An 18,946-nucleotide genomic window follows, 5' to 3' on the forward strand; every position below is an offset into this window, starting at 1 on the left:
GGAGTGGGCGTCATATTTCAGTAACGGAATGGGTTCTGATTTAAAGATTTGGTCAAGAGTTAGACTATACTAAAATAAGCTGAAATATGTGACTAAGTCAATTTTCATTAATTTTAGACATACATTGTTTTGCCATCTCATGTCCGTATCCTTATTATGCCCTTTGACTGGAGGAGGTTTTCATTTTTCTTTCTAGTGTATAGTGATGCCCTGCACATCCATCTCACCATGCTAATCTTGGTCTTTTCAATTTGTTTACATTGGACAATTTCATTGCCCATGTCTTGCTGCCATAGGTCATGCATTTCTGCACACATAAGCTAGGTATTTTGCAAATACATGCATGTATGAGCCATGACTCAGAACTTGTCAGACAATTTCACAAATTTTTTTAATTTAAAGATGATTTCATGGTTAAATCAGAGATCACGAAACACAGCAGGGGAATAAGAAATAAAGAAATAATTATTCCTTCTCAAGAAGCAAAGCAAGCCATTTCACACCTCAGTGTGTGTATGTGTGTTACCTGAGGCAATATTTTGGCATATCGTTAATTTTACTGAACATTAGTTGACACACGAAATTCCCCATAAAACTATGGTACAAATGCCACAAGAACAACAAGAAGCAGAAGAAGAACCAGCTACAGCTGTAGGTATTGACAAAGAGGAGGTTTCAAGCAAAACTTCGCATGCACATCTTCTGGTCACACACACGGACCTACATTCTATCGTGACAGGCAGTGATAGATGTGAGATTCGCTTCTACACTCTCCACCAACCGTGTAATAAGTCGTGGCTGAAGTGTATAAATGAAACAAAAAGATAATGGGAGAAGTGGAGGAAGAGAGTCTGCATCAATGGGGAGGTGGTGTTGGAATTAACACCCGGTCATGCATCGTCAGGTGGCATGCTCCAGCTGGCATCCCCACAATGGTGGACAAAACTAGGAGTCTCATTTATATCTACATTTCACATGAACACATCCTGTCCATAGATGCGATATTTCCCCCCCTAGAGTCCCTTCACGAGGCCCCGTAGCCGCAACTCCTGGAGCTCCTGACACACCCACTCGGCGATGATCTGCTTGTTGCCGTCGGCGAAGATGCGGATGAAGGGATGCTGCATGAGGTCCTGGGGCTTGGGCCGTTCCCCGGGCTTCTTCTGCAAACTGTGTTTGATGCAACAAGGAGCAAGAGAGATTTTTAATAAAAGGAGGGAGAGGTAATGTGAGGGAAAAGAAAAAGAACACATAACAATTTCTGGGATCCATTTGATCAGTGCTTGTTGAAAAATGTTATAAATCTCAGCACTGCATGCATTGAGGAGAACTATGTTGGTGTGTGAACCTATCACTGATCCTGGGGCTATTGCACAGAAATATTACAGGCAACTCCTAATTAGAAATATATGCAGAGAACAATGGAACTAAATCCCACTCTATCACACAAAGAGAATGTTATCTGATGGCAAATCCAATGCATGAGGAAGAAATCTCCAAAATCTAGGCACATAATTTGTATGTAGATGTGTTCGAAAGAATTCTAGTAGTTTAAATGACAGACAGGGAAACAAACACACTTGTTCACAACCCCACTGCACATCACACATCACATCTCTGCACTGAACGTGTTGGTTTTCTGTGATAGCACATGAAGGCTCTTCCAATGGCCATATCTCACTTGGCTATATTTCAATTGCTTTAATGACAACAAGAAACACAAACTCTTGTATCCTGTGTATCACATGTCCAAAACTTGTCCTCAATTTGCCCTAAGACTATCACATTTTCCCACTTTCCTACAAATATATCTAACAAGAGCTTACAAAGTTTTCAAGTTTTATACATGCACAAGGAAGAAAGAATACATGCCAATGGGCAGAGTATCATGAAAAGTTCCTGGCATGTGTTGAATAGGATAACAGGAAAAAAAAATTGGCATCACTGTCACTCACCATCGACTGACAAAGTCAACAAATTCTTGTGTAAATTTGTCACTTGGTAACCTTGGAGGCTTCTGGGTGTCAGAAAAAAAATAATAAAAGAAGACAATGACTCACAAGTTATCAAAACAGATATATATTTGATTAGGTATATCAGCATCAAAGATAAAGAACAAAAATTAATATACTGCACACTAATTTCAGAATAACAAAACATGCCCTACTGTACCAAAAGTATCATATTATCTGCAATAAATGCATTGGAAAATGACATGATTTCATTTTATTCGTTTCTGATCCAATCTCATTCCTCTCTTTTCAACTGATTCTCACATCTATGGTCTGACTGCACTATTCATGCCACGGGATACTTGCACCTTCTAAGCAAGTTTTGCGGCTTATTGGGCTTCTTTGTTCCATATCAACTAATGTCATGTCTGGTCCATATTCTGTTGTAATGATTTATCTAAGGTGGTAAGGTGGTTTTTTTTGTTTTGTGAAGCAAAGAAACTCAAAACTCACTACAGATATATTGATACACCTGCATAATAAATATTTACCTCATGGACAATACACTGCAGAAGATCTATTGGCTGCAAAGAGAGAATCAAACACAGAAGAAATGAAATGAATTTCACAACTTCAATCACTGGGGAAGGAAAAGAAAGGTCCCATATTTTGAAAGACTTTTTTTAATGAGACTACTAAGATGAAAATTAGTACCATTTTCCATGCAAAGTTGTGGAATATTTCTTTGCCTAACTTTACTGCCCTATACCTGTGACTTCTGTTATCTCATTTGACTTTGTAATCATATAAGTTGAAAGGGAAGGCAGAATAGTAATCATGAAAATTGAAATTTGATTAAAACATAGATTTCATAATTTCAACTATCTGCAAGACAACCTCATTAGTCTGCAGGGGTAATAGATTGGAAAATGACATACTGAAATCAAATACTAAGGGCAATACAGAAGAATGAAAAATTATCAAAATGAACAGAGTTCATATTACTTCTGTAACACATAGAAGTGATACACAAAAATTCTACAATTCCCATCCATCATATGACTAATCAACAAATTTTTGTATCTCTTTGCATCTGACAAACATATTCCTGCCGGTGTCCACGCATACAGATGAAATGAAAAAAGAAAAAGCATCATCAATCAGCATCCACTACACTTTTCTTACAACAAGTCGAACACAAGAGCTAGAATATATGCGACCCGATGCAAAATCTTGTGATGATAATGTAACTAAAGTATGGCAAGTGTCTGCAAACGAGGGTTCAAAATGAGGAACAACACTACTCACCGAGAGGTCACGTTCTCTTGGTGTTACCTGCAGAATGGGAAAAATGAGGAAAGAAATGACCGTAGCTGTAGGCCCCCTATGCAGTATTTCCTCTTACAGGGAATGGGAGCAAAACACACCACAGCCTTGAGATGGCAAAACAATGTATCTACATCCAACCTCATTTCCAGTAAATCGAGCTTGAAGTTTTGCAAACCTTGTACAGCTCTTTTTCTGTTTTCGTTTAACACTTCATATCTTACCCTAGAAGGACAAACAGTATCAGTAATACAGTGCATGCAAATTTCACTAGACCCTTTATTTTTAGAATAATTTGCATTTAATCAAAACATACGTTGTTTTGCCATCTCAACATTACCACACTATTGCCATTGATACCGCAAAACAATGTAAGTCTCCATCACTGGGGCGTGTATAATGTATTACAATGTCAATATGTGCATGCTTCTGCAGCTGCATGCGGCACGCAGCCTATTACTGCGTAAACATGTAGATGGCAAAACAACGTTATCGCATGTAGATACGTTGTTTCGCCTAGTCCATGCCCGACGTGTGTTGAGCAGGGGCAAGCGTATCGCCGCTTACATTGTTTTGCCAACAAAACTTGAACAATTCCCACTGGGAGGGAGTGTCATATCTCAGTAACAGAATGGGTTCTGATTTCAAGATTTGGTCAAGAGTTAGATTATACTAAAATAAGCTGAAATATGTGACTAAGTCAGTTTTCATGACTTTTCGACATACATTGTCTTGCCATCTCAAGGCCGACCAATCAATGACTTCTCGACTTGAATTTGATAAATGGTATAAATGACACCCTCATCAGTCATTTGTAGCCCCTTATACATTTAATTAAACATAGGCTAGAGGTGACATGTCACAAGTCGCACGTAAACCCATTACAAATATGCATTCCCAATACAGACGATACCAAAAATGCCCAATGCAGATAGACAATGAACAAACAAGGGGGGGGGGGGGGGGGTTGGGGGTCACAGTTCATCATCATATTGTTTTAATTCCAGTCAGCAATAAGAACAAAAAGAAGCAGTAATTAGTCATCCTGTTCACTTTGTCAATGTAACTCTAAAAATGAGGGAAAATATGAAACTCACTGGATATGGAAATCGTCCGGTTGCCATCTGCAATGTGGAGGGATAAAAAAAAAAAATGTTATAAATGTAAAAGAAAAAAAATAGAAATGTCGCCATGGCGACTGGTATGCCTCCGCCATAATGCATGGTTCTCCTAATAGGTCTATAGTACAATGTCTTGACAATGTGTGATAACAGTTTCACATGATTGGCAAAATATTAAAATGACAGGTTTGTCACAAATGTGTTGAATGTTCACTTTCCTTGAACTGTAAGTTTAATTGGATGAATGGCTATATTGTCTAAGGGTGCAGGTATATGGGGATATGAGGATTTGAACTTGACTTTTGACCCTTTTATAAGTTCATGCATTGAGTAATTTTCAAGGTATTGAGAAAAAGTGTTATTTCAGTTTTATATAGTAACATTTTAGCATTAAACATGGCTTTTGATCCTTGATCTTTGACCCTATGACCCTAAAATTCCCAAGAGAATCACTGTCAGGTAAAACATGCATGAATATGTACTAAGTTTCATGATACCTGGAGTCACTTCCGAGATATGGAGGAAGAGGTGAAATTTAGCACTTTCACTTAACCTCTGACCTTTTGACCTTTGACCTTTTGGCAAGAAACTTCCAAGAGAATCTCTATTGGGCAATATATGTATATATTAAGTTTATTATCCTGCAGGCATTGCATAAATATGAGAGAAATAGTGACATTTTGAGTAGTTGACCTTGACCTTTGGCTCATGACCTTTGATCCATGACCCCCAAATTCCATAGATAATCACTGCCAGTCAGTATATGCATATGCACTAAGTTCCACGAAGATACCGTGAACCATTTGCAAGATATGGAGAAAAAAGGGACATTTTGACATTTTCACTTGACCTTTGACCACATGACCCGAAACTCTATTTGGAGAATCTTTATTTGGTAGTACATGTATACACTAAGTTTCAAGAAAATACCTTCAGGCATGGCAAAGATATGGGGGAAATAGTGAAATTTTGAGCATTTGACCTTGACCTTTTGACCTTTGACCTTCAACATGTGCACTCAAAAATTGATAGGCACAACTTCGCCCACTCATACATATACATGCCAAGTTCCATTAGGATACCTCAAACGGTTTTGTAGTTACGCTGTCCACAAAAATGCTTACGGACAGACGAACGGACAACCCGAAAACATAATGCTTCCAGTGACACTTCGTGGCGAAGGCATGAAAACAGTAGATGACTACACTTGGCTATCTCTGTAATATACACACCTTGTAATCTAATAGATTATCATTCAAAAAGTAACATTTCACAAACCTAGTCGTATTGACAAAAATCACTGCCAATGCCAACTACCATACAGTTTAAAAACCGTAACGTTCATATCCATGGAAAATTTGTTTGTTTATTTGTGCTGTTTGATTTGTATTGAGTACTCACTTTAAACAATTATTTCTACAACTCCTTCTCAAAACTGAGTTTAATCTGACAACCAGACTTCAACTGCATGTATCAAAATCATCTACACCAGTGGTTGTAGATCTTTCTCTTCTAAGATTTACATCTGGTTGACAAGGCAGAAACATACTGAGGCCAAATATCCTTCATCACCACAGCATTGCAGTGCACCAGGAAAAACAAGATATGGGACCAAAAAGATAACCCCCCCCCCCAACTTTCTGATAATATGTAACTAAAACCAATCATTAGCTCAATAATATTCTCAAAAGAGATTTGTCATGACACTAATGATAGGCCTTATCAATGCATATGTACAAATCTACTTTCTCACACTATTAAAGAATTACAAAATTTCAAACATTTCAAAGATTACTAGAAATGTCGCTATGGCGACTGGTATATGCCTCCGCCATAATGCATGATTCTCCTAATAGGTCTAGATAGTACATGTGGACAATGTGTGATTACATTTTCACAAAATTGGCAAAATATTAAAATGACAAGTTTGTCACAAGTGTGTTGAATGTTCACCTTCCTTCTAGGTTTAATTGGATGAATAGGAGAGCATGTATTTGGGATTTAAGGACTTTAACTGGACTTTGACCCATTCATACATTTATGCATTGAGTAATGTTCAAGGTATGGAGAAAAAGTGTAATTTCTGTATTGAACACTAAATTGTTACCATTTTCATCTGGCCTTTGACCCTAAAATTCATATGATAATCACTGTCAGGCAGAACATGCATAAATATGTAGTATGTTTCAAGATAACTTGAGCCACTTCCGAGATATGGAGGAAAAACTTAGTTCAGCACTTGATCTTTGACCTTTTGACCTTTGAGGCAAAAACAAAAGAAAAAAAAAACTTTCCAGAGAATCTTTATTAGGTTATACATGCATACATCAAGTGTAAAAAAAAAATAATCATGCTGGCATTGCATAAACATGACGGAAATAGTAAAATTTTGGAGTGTTGCCCTTGACCTTTGAACCCTGACCTTTGACCCTATGAACTAAAAATTCTCTAGATCATCACCGCCAGTCAGTACATGTATATATACTATGTTCCATCAAGATACCTTGAACAATTTCCAAGGTACAGAGAAAAAAGGTGAAGTTTTAATATTTCTACTTGACCTTTTGACCTTTGACCTTTGACCTCATGACCCAAACTTTCACCAGAGAATCATAATTGGGTAATACATGTATACACTAAGTTTCAAGAAAATATCTTCTGGCATTGCATAGATATGGTGGAAATAGTGAAATTTTATGTATTTGACCTTGACCTTTTGACCTTTGACCTTGAGCATGTGCACCCAAAAGTCGATAGGCACAACTTCACCCCCTAATGCACATACATGCCAAGTTTCATGAGGATACCTCAAAAAGTTTTGATAGTTACCCTGTCCACAAAATTCATTACGGACGGACGGAAGGACTGACGGACGGACAACCCGAAAACATAATGCCTCCGGCACCACTTCGTGGCGGAGGCATAAAAACAGTTCAGAATGCACAGTACGGGAAATCATGTCTGTCTTCAAAGTGGCAACCTGACTATGGCAGTCACTCATATATCACAGTCACTCATATATCACAGTACCATGGTAACCAAAAACATCAAACACAAGGAAAACACTTCTGTTCATAGAAATCCTTAGTGGTCACCTGCTTTAATTCGATATTCACTGCTTCCATTTTCATTGAGTGGTAATAACTATTAGCTTGTGTGACAGATCTACTATTATTCTTGCAACTGTCATATAGCATGTTACATTATGGTCAACAAATGGAAGCAGCACAGACAAAAGAGTTCCAGTTGTCATTGCTTGGTGGGGAGTTAAGTATGATGCCGGGGCCAGAGTAGCCTCACCTCTAATAAGAAGACTCCCAAACTCCAGACTTCTGAATGCACACCATACTCATCACCCAACACTCGCTCCGGCTGTGAAGGAAGGTTGATTTAAAGATAATATAAAGTTTTGGTACTTCAAAAGTTTCCCTGAGTTTCCTTGTCTTAGTTTGTGTTTCAGGTTAAAGTACCTTTCATATAACTAACACTGTGAGACTTACTCGCCCCAAAGTGCTCTCATGTCTTAGTAATCATGCAATAATGGTTTCGTACAATACGTGTATATTGATTGTCGCGGTACCGCGTCGAGTCAAACTAACGGCTCGTTCGCATTTTTCAGAGCCCGCTCTGCTCTGGTACGAAACCATTATTGCATGATTACTAAGAAATGAGAGCACTTTGGGGCGAGTAAGTCTCACAGTGTTAGTTATATGAAAGGTACTTTAACCTGAAACACAAACTAAGACAAGGAAACTCAGGGAAACTTTTGAGGCACCAAAACTTTATATTATCTTTAACGATTACAATCAAGGAAAATGCAAGGTACTCAGTATTTCTCGTAAAAGAGAAGAAAAGGATTGCCCATTCTCAATTCAAAGTGTGACAACTTTGCATAACAGATTTTGCTTCTGGGAAATTTTTCTTCATAAATCTGCAGGATGTTTGATGAAAATAGCATGAATCCAGCATTTATATACTCTACAATGACATAATTTCTTTACAAGAGAGGCGAAATAAGCTAATAATGGAGTTTTCATGAGAACCATAAAAAGTACTAGGTTGAAAAGATGACTGTCAAACAGTATCACAAAAAATTTATTCCCAGAAAGATAAAAATGGAGTCAAAAGGGGCCTGAGCTTTCGATCCTAGCAGAAAGATTATTCAAACTTTAATAATTACATGGAAGCAGCAGATAATCTTAATGCCTGTGCGAATAATGCATAAAATAGATGAGCAATGACTGTTTAACTGTTAGTGTTGCAACATCTAGTGCGCAATCAATCTTGTGTTCTACAGAATAATGACCACATTTTTTTTTTCTAACATGCTAAAACAGAAAGTTTTTACCTTGCATAAACAAGGTAAAGGAGAAGCCAGTTCGACTCACCGCCATGTAGGCATTGGTCCCAATGTAGGTTCTGGTGATAGAGCTGACCAGCTGGGCACTGACCCCAAAGTCGCAGAGTTTGATCTCCCCCTGAGTGTTGACCAGGATGTTGGACGGCTTCACGTCTGGGAGGAAAAGTCGGGAGACGGATTCACCGATGAATTCAGGCATTAGACGGTGAAATATCTCTTATGTAATTCACAAGAGAGAGGACTGAAAGGTAGACTAGCCTCATTCTGGCATGAAGCAACAACTAATCCAGTCACCTACGTGTAACTGCCAACATTCATTCTGTGTTCATGATACAAAGAAGCCATGATAAGCATTACACACACACACTTAAACAACAGTATACAAATAATGATTGGTTACGGGTGCAAAATCTCCTTCCACTGCATGAGTAAAGACCATACACTATTTATTTCAGACCAAAACTTGGACGTCAAGAGATATGGCCAACACCGACTATACAGAAATGGCAACCATTTCTTCATAAATGGGGAAGGAGTTGCACAATCAGTCTTATGCAAAACCAATCGGTTGAGGTTGTTTACAGTAAAATGAGTCACAGAATGCACGCTTGTAATTGTTGCAGTGCGTGCGGCAAAGGTTTGTTTATTGTGACATCAGAGCCATGCAATGAAACAAAAATTACAAGTCCATCATAAGTCTAACATGGGAGTCAATGGAAATTGGTGACGTCACCCATGCAACATCCATTTTTGCTCAAACGAAATTGCACGGCTGACAGCGACAACACGAAATGGTACATTTAACTGCATATCACGTAATGAGCAATCGACCAATTGGATAGCTAAGTTCTTTCTAGTTGTGCTATATAGAACACCGTCATTACGGGCCATATGGATGGGTTCAGAAATGTGTGTCACTGCTCTTGACTGCTTTAAGTTACTTTAATACTCACCTCTGTGCATAATCTTTAGATTCCACAGATAATTCAAGCCCCTGACAATCTGAAACAGTGACAACAAATATACGTAGATATGAAAGCAGCCATTTTCAACTTCAACAGAGCTCTGAACCAGCAGTTTCACTACACTCATCACAATGCAGCTATTTACTTGATAACTTCTATATTGTTTTTAGCCCTTTACATTTCAATTGAAATTAAACAGCAAAAGATATCACACAATGGCATATCATTCATGAACTGAGAAATGATTTGATTTATTTGAATTGTGACAATGCGAACTACAAATATATAACTACTACTACTACTACTACTACTGCTGCTGCCGCTGCTACTACTACTACTACTACTACTACTGATATTGCTTCCAATACTAATACAAATACTGTTACTAGCACTAATACTGATGCTACTATGAACTAGTACTACTAATAGTGTTGATGGAAACAATGATTATACACCACAGTTTGGTACTGCAGTGTTTTCTACTAACATTTGCAGCAGCATCCACGTAGAAAAGACACACATATCCTCATTTAATGACTCAGTGGTTACAACTCCATTATTTCTGGACATGGAGTAATGCATCCATATTGATCTGTTGGAAGTATATGGACAAGAGCAGATGATGACATCTAAATGACACTTACGGATACAGTCATCCTCCCAAGTATTGACTCTGGAATGCATCGATACATTTCTAGGGAGCCACCTACGGGGAGAGCGTGAACGACGAAAAGACTGCATCACAAACTTTGGCACTGAAATAATGTATTCTTTCAATTGCAACTCCACTCAAACAGGTTTCAAATGGCAAATCACAACGAAAATGTACCACTGAGTGGTTGCTATTACACTCTTTATCATAGAGATCAAAATAATATACTTACTAAAATGAAATCAGTACACAACTACATGCAAATAAGCAAATATGTCTTTTTGATTGTATGACTGCATTTTGTCTCTGAATTGCTTGTGTATCAAATGCTCTCAATGACCTTCCTAAAGTAAACACTTCTATTGTAGTCCTTTCAAATTATATAGCAAATTCTTTCATGCACATTATCATAAAGACAATTGTAACATTACTGCCACACTCTGCAGTAGTTTGTTCTTATGGAAAATGCCTTTAAAAGACAATAAGGGGCCTTGAAACATGTGATTACTGCATCACTGCAATTCAGCTAAAACTTCTCAACAAAAGAAACTACTTTGCAGATAAATCACAAATTTTGATAGTTGGATCAAACTTAATTATTTGGTACTTCTGCAGGAATTATAGATCACATGGGTTGTTGGCTTACCATCCATAAACTCTGTGCATATTGAGATTCTGTTTTCTGTGAAGAAAGCTCCATAGAAGCCAATAATGAAGGGGGAATCACACTGCAGATTGAAATAAAGGAGAAAGCACAAATCAATTGAATGAGAAACTTGACACAATTGGAAGGTGTTTTTTTTTTCTTAATCGAAATAAAGCACAAATCCCCTCTCTTCTTTACTTTGCCAGCTCACAGAATAATAAAAAAGAAGCAAACAAAACAAATCACTAACTAGACACCAGAAGACAGGAAACAGTTCCATCATCTACAATCGTATAGCAACATTGAAAAGTGAGCTTTTTTGGCTTTGTAATTAATTATCATGACATCTCAGATGCTGTACATAGAGTACCTCACCTTTGTTACACATTAACTTATCACCCACATCACAATTTTCAAATTTGTTGACTGACTTTCACCTCCATATTGTTGTATTCATCAAATATGTCCTCAGTATGGTAATTTCTGAATTTATCACAGAGGTGGTGATTCTAGTAAAAGTATAGTGACAAATTCATATGCAAAGCAACAAACAAAACACACTGTCCCCACACAGTAGTTTGCATGAGGTGAAGACAGGATGCTCACGAACGAAACTGGTATGAGAAAAGTCGTGATAACCTCCAATAGCTACCCTGCTTCATTGACATATTCAGTGATCAGTGTGCTTTAGTTTCTATGCTTTTCAATCATAGTAACTTTCAGCCTCAGAGTAATTCTCCTCTTGACTCGAAACTCATGCATGCCAACACACGGTAGAAATAAGCATGCACACTTCTGGTACATTTTAGGAGTGGGAGACTGACTCTTTCCCCGCGATGATTGTCCTATTCAGACATCCACTCTGATTACACACTCAGTTAGGCTCCCATTACAGCATCCACTCTCCCATGTAATCCAGGGACGCAAATCACCGCCCCACTTGAGGATCTATTCCGCTCATCAAATATTAATGTCTAACGTGCCTACAATCAGCCCATTCCCCTCCCCCCTCCCCCCTCCCCCCCCCCCCTCCCCATCCTGAGCACTGACAAAACCATACACCACTTGCTCCATCTTATCATGGTCTGAATAACTGAATGTAAAATTTGAATTACGAAGGGTTTAGAAAAAGTAATACCATAGACACAGCAAGTAATCTATGACTGGAAATCCTGCATCCTGTATTATTAACATTTTATGTTTTGCTTTGTCTTGTCTTGTCCTGTTCTAACGTTTTTACTTCAATTGGAACACATTATATATAATTGAAATTGAATGAATCATTCTAGGTCAGCTATAAATTAGGGACATCTCCTTTCTGGCTGCTACCTACCATAGCATAACTGTTAACCTATGTACGTGTAATTGTCAATCTATTTATGTATTTTTGTTCCTTTTCACTGTCTTACTGATATGTTTGTAATCATATCCGAATATTGATATATGTAATTGTTTTTAATATGTTCCTTGCTTTGGTGAAATAAAGAAACTTGAAACTTGAAACTTGAAATACTAAATAAATAACACTCAAGCTATTGCACAGTTGTTACAATAATCAGGTGAACTGATACTCCACATCTTATCTAACTTCCCATAATGTAGAGTGTAAAATCAACTGATCAAACTGGTAGAAAATTCATCAAAATCTGACAAAGAGTAAAAAAAAAATGGTACAGAACCTCACTGCTGTAGATATGTAGCCAGAAAACAGTGCAAGCAGTAGCAATTACATATGACAGTAAGATGGGATCATGATAGCATTGACCAAGGAGGTGTCTGGCAACTCTTACATTGAGTGACAAGTCCCTCTCTGACTTACACTAAAATATTTACTAAATTTCCTTTGACATGAATTTACACAGAAGAGATTCTGCAGTAAATCATGACCACTTGTAGTGACTCAAAAAGATTGACTCTTTAGGGGGAATGGGTGATAGTTACTTCTTGAGCATTGACTTATAATGAGTTTTTCTACAGATCAGTAATGCACAAATCGATGGGAAAGTTGTTAAAGATGATATGAAACAGGGGGTAGAAAAACACACACTCTAACATGCTGCACCTCATACTAGCACCCTCTCCCCCACCCCCCCCCCCCAAAAAAAAACCAACACATCCAGTTCCGCTGGCCATGTTCTTGCAACATAATTAAAAAAAAAATCACATCAACAATAGCAACAACAAAGAAATATCTGCTACTTGAATCTGCTTCAAAGATCCTACACTCTGTTCAGCAACGGGCATGAAATCTTGACTTTTCGCTGTTCCACACACTTTTCTAGTAATCATTGAAATATCTATTTATAAGAATAATCAGTCCTTCATACAGTACATATCCTCTCTCCCTTCTTATTTTCCTCTCTTTTCTCAGTCTGTTAAAAACCTAAGACCCTTTCAAATTTCAACCACAAAGATTATGCCCAGTCCAGCAATTTCTGCTTCTAAAATGCATGCAAGGATCATCCCCATCATCATGAACTCCTCGTAATCCCTCATAAAGATGCAAATTACCCCTTTCAAGCTTTCCATATGTCCTTTAATTCAGCGGAATCGAAGACACCAACTACTGGAAAACATGGTCGCAAAAATATTCGTGTGCTTTTATTTTCACACTAGTTTCTGGTTGCGCGAAATGAGCGAAAATTTCAACACCGTGAAAATTTCCACTTTTACAGTAGAAGGCGGAATATCTCTAAGACATGAGTACATCACAGATACACAAAACCAGTTTCTCTAGAAAATAACCTAAAATGATGCATTTTTTTTGGAGGGGGGGGGGGTGGAGGAGAGGGGAGGAAGGTTACAAGCCCTTCCTCCCAAGTAATCCACATTTCACACAATGCACTGCAAAGTCAGATTCTAATCCGCCTCTTCCTGATTTTTCCAAGCACAGCCCTTCTGCTGAAATGATGATAACAATAATAATACTAAAAAAAAAAACTTAATCCCTCAGCCTATAAATATGCATGAGGTAAAAATGAAATCATAAATATGCTAATCCAAGCAAACCTGGGAAATGTGAATGACCAATCATTGCCTTTCACTCTAGAAGTTACGGAACCGGAAGACTGATAGAGAAGAGAATCCGAGTGAAAGAGAGAAAATAAAGGATGGATTATTAGAAAGATAGAAAGAGAGAGAGAGAGAGAGAGGGGAGGGGGAGGGGCGAGAGAGAGAGGGTGGGTGAAGGAGAGAGGAAGGAAGAGAGAAAGGGAGAAATTCTCCTGAAATCATCCACATTAGGTATGATGCTTCCGCACTGGGACCATTTAATGCCACACGACTGAAACGGGAAGTTAGCCAAGCTGAAGCTACTCATAGCGTTCCGAGACACGTTCAACCAAGAAACGGCACGCAACCCATTTTACAGTTCAACACAGACTCGCCAAGACCCCCAAAAATGGTAAGTGCTTCTCTGAACAACTACACTGAAACTATTAATTAAAATATAGCAAAAATACTAACTGTATAAATAAGCGGCTTGTTGCCAATTGTATCATCACGTTTCCATAGAATAAAATGGACTTGAATAATGATCTGCACTCATCTGGTTTTCACACAAGTTTGGTCCTCATTGCCTCTTGTAGCAATGTGAAAATGGTGTGAAAATGGTATGTGTGTGTAAGTGACTTACATCTTAAGACTAAATGCTGGCACTTCATGATAGGAAAGCACTACAAATCTTCCCATATTTAATCTGAAAATGGCAGTTAATATGCGTCAAATAACGGCTCAAATTACAAGCAGGTTTACATGTGAGAAATGAAATTGTTTCCACGGATTTACTCCTCTTAGATCTGTTACTACTTGACCTGTTTTCTGTCAACTTTTAGACAATGGCTATATTAACTTGTCAGTGCCTACTGTGCTCCTCCAATGCACCCTAAACTGTCAACACTGGTCCTATACATGCATTCACATACAAATGCCAAAATTAGATTCTGTATATAAAGTAGCAGTTTGCAGTATTTTTTTTTTTTAAAAAGTTTCTGGTTAAACCTAGCCTCAGGTCCTCATAGAGCCACAGGATCAGAGCAAGCTAACACTGGCACCAAATCATTACACGTCATTAAATGACAGGTTTTGAGTTTGATGTATTGTGGCAAGATAATAACATTCAGTTCTTAGAAATGCATAATACCATAAAGAGATTCTCTCTATGTGTGAAGATACAAAAAAAAAAAAGATTTCAACATTCCTATAACAGAAGCACAATCAAAAATTATCAAAAAGGTAAGTTTTTAGCATGGATTTAAATTTATCAAATCTGTAATGTGTCTAATGAGATCAACTCTTGGGAGTTTGACATAGGCTCTCAATACACTGGTAGCTGAAATAGAGACAAAGTATCACCGCAGCATTCAAAATATAATTTCATTCATAACTTGTGCATTTAGAATCAGATGTACAATATGGAATCTTGCTAAGTGTGAAAGAACAATTTCTGTGGTAGCACATATTTGAGGTCAGATTTTGCTGTTTCTAGACAAATGAAATAACAATACTCATTTCAAATTCACTTAGCAGCACGCACATAAACATAGCATCTCTGTCAGTCTGATTGTGCTCAAATTTTGACAGAACTCCTAGTTTCATTTACATCCGCAATAGCAAATGATGTTTTCTTTGAACAATTTTCACACTGAAATGATGTCTGTATTGACACAAGGAGTAAATCCTACTTGGGGGATAATCTCTTTCTACTGCACTGAATCCAACTAATTCTGCTTGCCCCTCAATCATTTATTGCTTTAAAAGTAACGGGAGGGGGAAGGGATATATTCATCTTCATTTCTGCACCTTCATTTGCTTAACCCGTTTAGGACGGTTTGATTTTGCTACAACACGCATTTCCCATAGACACCTGCCCGAGTATACTCGGGACTCGTCCTCAACGGGTTAATGTTCTAGCCCACAGAACAGTATTGAAGGTGTGTGATGCATCTTATCTCTCAACAAATACAAGCTGGATCTCCAAAATTCCCATCCGTCTGAAAACATTATGAGTGCTAATATGAGGGCTGCGACTGGCTGGAATGCTCCCCAGGGAGTGGAGAGTGAACACTGTCAGTGCTGGTTAGAAATAATGTATCCAGTGACCAGGGTAATACTAGTCTGTAAAGCGCATTGAGATACTTGACAAGTGTGAAATGCACTATAAAAAACCAGCTATTATTATCACTATTATTAGTAACCCTGTATGATACCATTTTATATTGAATTTTTTCTTTATATTCTACTTTTGGAAAGACATAGGCAGAGTTATGAAAGTAAAAGCTCATAGAAATCTACATCATTAAAAGAAAATAAGTCACACTGTATAAGACAAATGGAATCATGATTGATTACCACATAAAATGTGATACACAAGATACAAATGCAACATACAAGAAATATACAACAATTATAAAAACTTCAGGCTAGATAATGTTTTCCAAGAGCTGTCAAGAGTGCAGAACATTTATTTGAAAGATTTCTCAGTTATCTTTCCATCCTCGAGCTTTCAATAGTTTAAAAGTAAAGATCTTCAGTAAATGGTAACTAGAAAGTGTTGCTAATGATAACATATCGATGCTTCATGATATCAAAAGCTTAAATCAGCTTCCTCTGAACTCTATTCACAGGTAAAGCAAACTCTTGTGCATATATTGTTACTGCTCCTTCTGCTGGAAGGAGGCTGGATCGCAGCCCATGTGGAGCCAACGGACCCCTCCTCCACCAGACGCCCAAAGAAAGGAGATCTCATCTGCAAGGGGCCCATCTTATGTCCCGTCTGTCCCCCAGGGCCACAGGGTAGCCCGGGGATGGTGGGCCCACCAGGCCTACCGGGAAGGGACGGAATGAGTGGGGCCCCTGGAGCAGCTGGCGTCCCGGGCCTGAATGGTCTCCCGGGAGAGAAGGGAAGCAAGGGAGAACCAGGAGTGGTGGTGACGAGAGAGATTCCTTGTGCCAAAGAGGAGACAGGGACCCAGGGGGATTCTGGGCCACCTGGAAGAGGGGCCAATCCTGACCTCACAGGGGGCCCTCCTGGATTAGCCCATAGGAGCAGTGCCAGCTACCGATCAGCTTTCACAGCAGCAAGGACTTTTGATGTCTACGGCCACAGCGACGTGCACAAGGATTTGACCTTTGACCACGTCGTCTCAAACATTGGTGGCCATTTCAATGCCACCACGGGACACTTCAAGTGTGCAATCAACGGGACATACTTCTTCATGTTCAGCATTGGACACAACAGGGACACGCTCGTGGTGTTGCTGAAGAATGGGGAGAAAGTGGTGGGGATCCACGGCGACTCCGGCAACTCCCTGCGGCAGTCATACACGAACAGCGCCATCGTGGACTTAGTCGTGAAGGACGATGTGTGGCTGCAAGTCAAGCAGCGGCATTCGGTCAGTGGGACCAATGACAGGTTCACCACCTTCACTGGTTTTCTGCTGTATCCTGCACCTCCTGCAGTGCACTGACTTTCGCTCCTCATCAACGCTTTACATACAATGGTGTGGAAAAGCATGATTCCTATTACACTGAACTTGTTCTGCACAAGACAAGACACTGTCTCTGCGGTGATAGAGATGACTTCAGGGACTGGAAAGTTTGTAACTGTTTTCTTAGATCATCTCTTTTGATATGAATATTTATTACTGTTATTATTCTCAAGAATGAATTGTACTATTTAGTCTCACATACAGTCACTCTTATTTCACATTATCAATATGTGTACAGGCAACTCCCGTTATAATGAAGTCCTCAAGACTGGTAGTTTTCTTTCGTTACATCATAATTTCATCATAGTCGAATAGTAAAGTGTATAAAGATGTATGGATGACAATTTTGGGACCTGAATTTTCACTTTGTTGTAATGAGAATTTAATATATAAAATGATATAATAACCATGTTTGTTATGACGGGAGTGCACTGTAATTAGATTATATGAATGTGCATGCCTGAGCACAATATCGATAAACTCATCATACCTTTGTTTTCAGGAATAGAATACATAAAAAGACAGGAATATGTACAAACTTTTTCTTTATGCACATTTCACAAAGGTTTAGGACAGTTTAGGACTGTAGTACATGTATTTGGTGTAGCACATATGCAGTCCTACACTATAGCACATGAATAATCAGCCACTATATTCTGTATGTTATCTCATACTACATGCTTAAAATTGTAACAAAGTGCTGGTAATGTCTGCGCTGATAGAATGGTTTCCTAATAATTCAAATTGTATGCTTTCCTAATAATTCAAATTGTATGCTGAACTATTCACTTCCTATTTAATTCTGAAATTCCAATACCCTTCATTTCATTCCTTCTTTTGCAGAAAGACAAATATAATAATGCCTCCGGCACCGCTTCGTGGCGGAGGCATAAAAATTGTTGCTCAGGCAACTTTAAAGGTCCAATTTACCTTTGGGAGAAGTGATTTACAAAATGTTCAAGATATCACATTTGATGCATATGAGTAGGTCTGTTGTACTGAAAAATATCCTACTATAGATACATTTTTTTGCAATAAAGCCTAAAATATAAGCAGATATAAGTACTTTTCTTAACAAACCGTAACCGTAGACAGTTTAGTCTGGAATCATGTTTATTATATAATAACTTCTGTTCACATTTTGTATATTCAACAATACTTAACATTAATTTTACTGATTCAAATTTTTACAGTGGTTTTTTCTATCCCAACTCACATTTTAGAACTATTTTAGAGCACTAATGCTGGGTTTTTATTTCATCTGCAAATGGTAAAGTACAGATTACAGAGAGATTTAAGGAAGTTGACAATGACAACTTGTGGTTCCACTCGCCCATCCCTTCGAAATGAATGTTCCCTCAAAATGGAAAAACTGGTATTATTGGCATTCAAACACTTAGTAACATCAAACAACAGGAAAATAACTCACAAAACTT

At 38.2% G+C, this 18,946-nt stretch overlaps 2 protein-coding genes across 2 annotated transcripts in view; one reads left to right on the plus strand and one right to left on the minus strand.

The window, feature by feature from the left end:
* Window positions 1-1,013: 1,013 nt before the first annotated feature.
* Window positions 1,014-18,946, minus strand: part of LOC139719799 (dual specificity mitogen-activated protein kinase kinase 5-like) — a 34,613-nt gene continuing 16,680 nt past the window's right edge. The window contains exons 11-20 of the mRNA XM_071631185.1: window positions 11,023-11,104; window positions 10,369-10,430; window positions 9,713-9,761; window positions 8,788-8,912; window positions 7,700-7,771; window positions 4,376-4,402; window positions 3,261-3,287; window positions 2,504-2,536; window positions 1,956-2,017; window positions 1,014-1,170 (exon numbers count right to left, since the gene is read on the minus strand). Of these exons, the coding sequence (XP_071487286.1) occupies window positions 1,014-1,170; window positions 1,956-2,017; window positions 2,504-2,536; window positions 3,261-3,287; window positions 4,376-4,402; window positions 7,700-7,771; window positions 8,788-8,912; window positions 9,713-9,761; window positions 10,369-10,430; window positions 11,023-11,104 (696 nt within the window). The remainder of the gene's footprint in view (window positions 1,171-1,955; window positions 2,018-2,503; window positions 2,537-3,260; window positions 3,288-4,375; window positions 4,403-7,699; window positions 7,772-8,787; window positions 8,913-9,712; window positions 9,762-10,368; window positions 10,431-11,022; window positions 11,105-18,946) is intronic.
* LOC139719788 (complement C1q-like protein 2) lies at window positions 16,109-17,489 on the plus strand. Its single transcript, XM_071631172.1, has 3 exons — window positions 16,109-16,126; window positions 16,647-16,946; window positions 16,983-17,489. Exons 1-3 carry the CDS (start codon window positions 16,109-16,111, stop codon window positions 17,487-17,489), a joined length of 825 nt encoding a protein of 274 aa, XP_071487273.1.

The sequence above is a fragment of the Diadema antillarum genome, unplaced genomic scaffold (assembly GCF_040938485.1).
Source record: "Diadema antillarum isolate AM-2024a unplaced genomic scaffold, OU_Dant_1.0 scf00000115, whole genome shotgun sequence".
Classification (NCBI taxonomy): Eukaryota; Metazoa; Echinodermata; class Echinoidea; order Diadematoida; family Diadematidae; genus Diadema; species Diadema antillarum.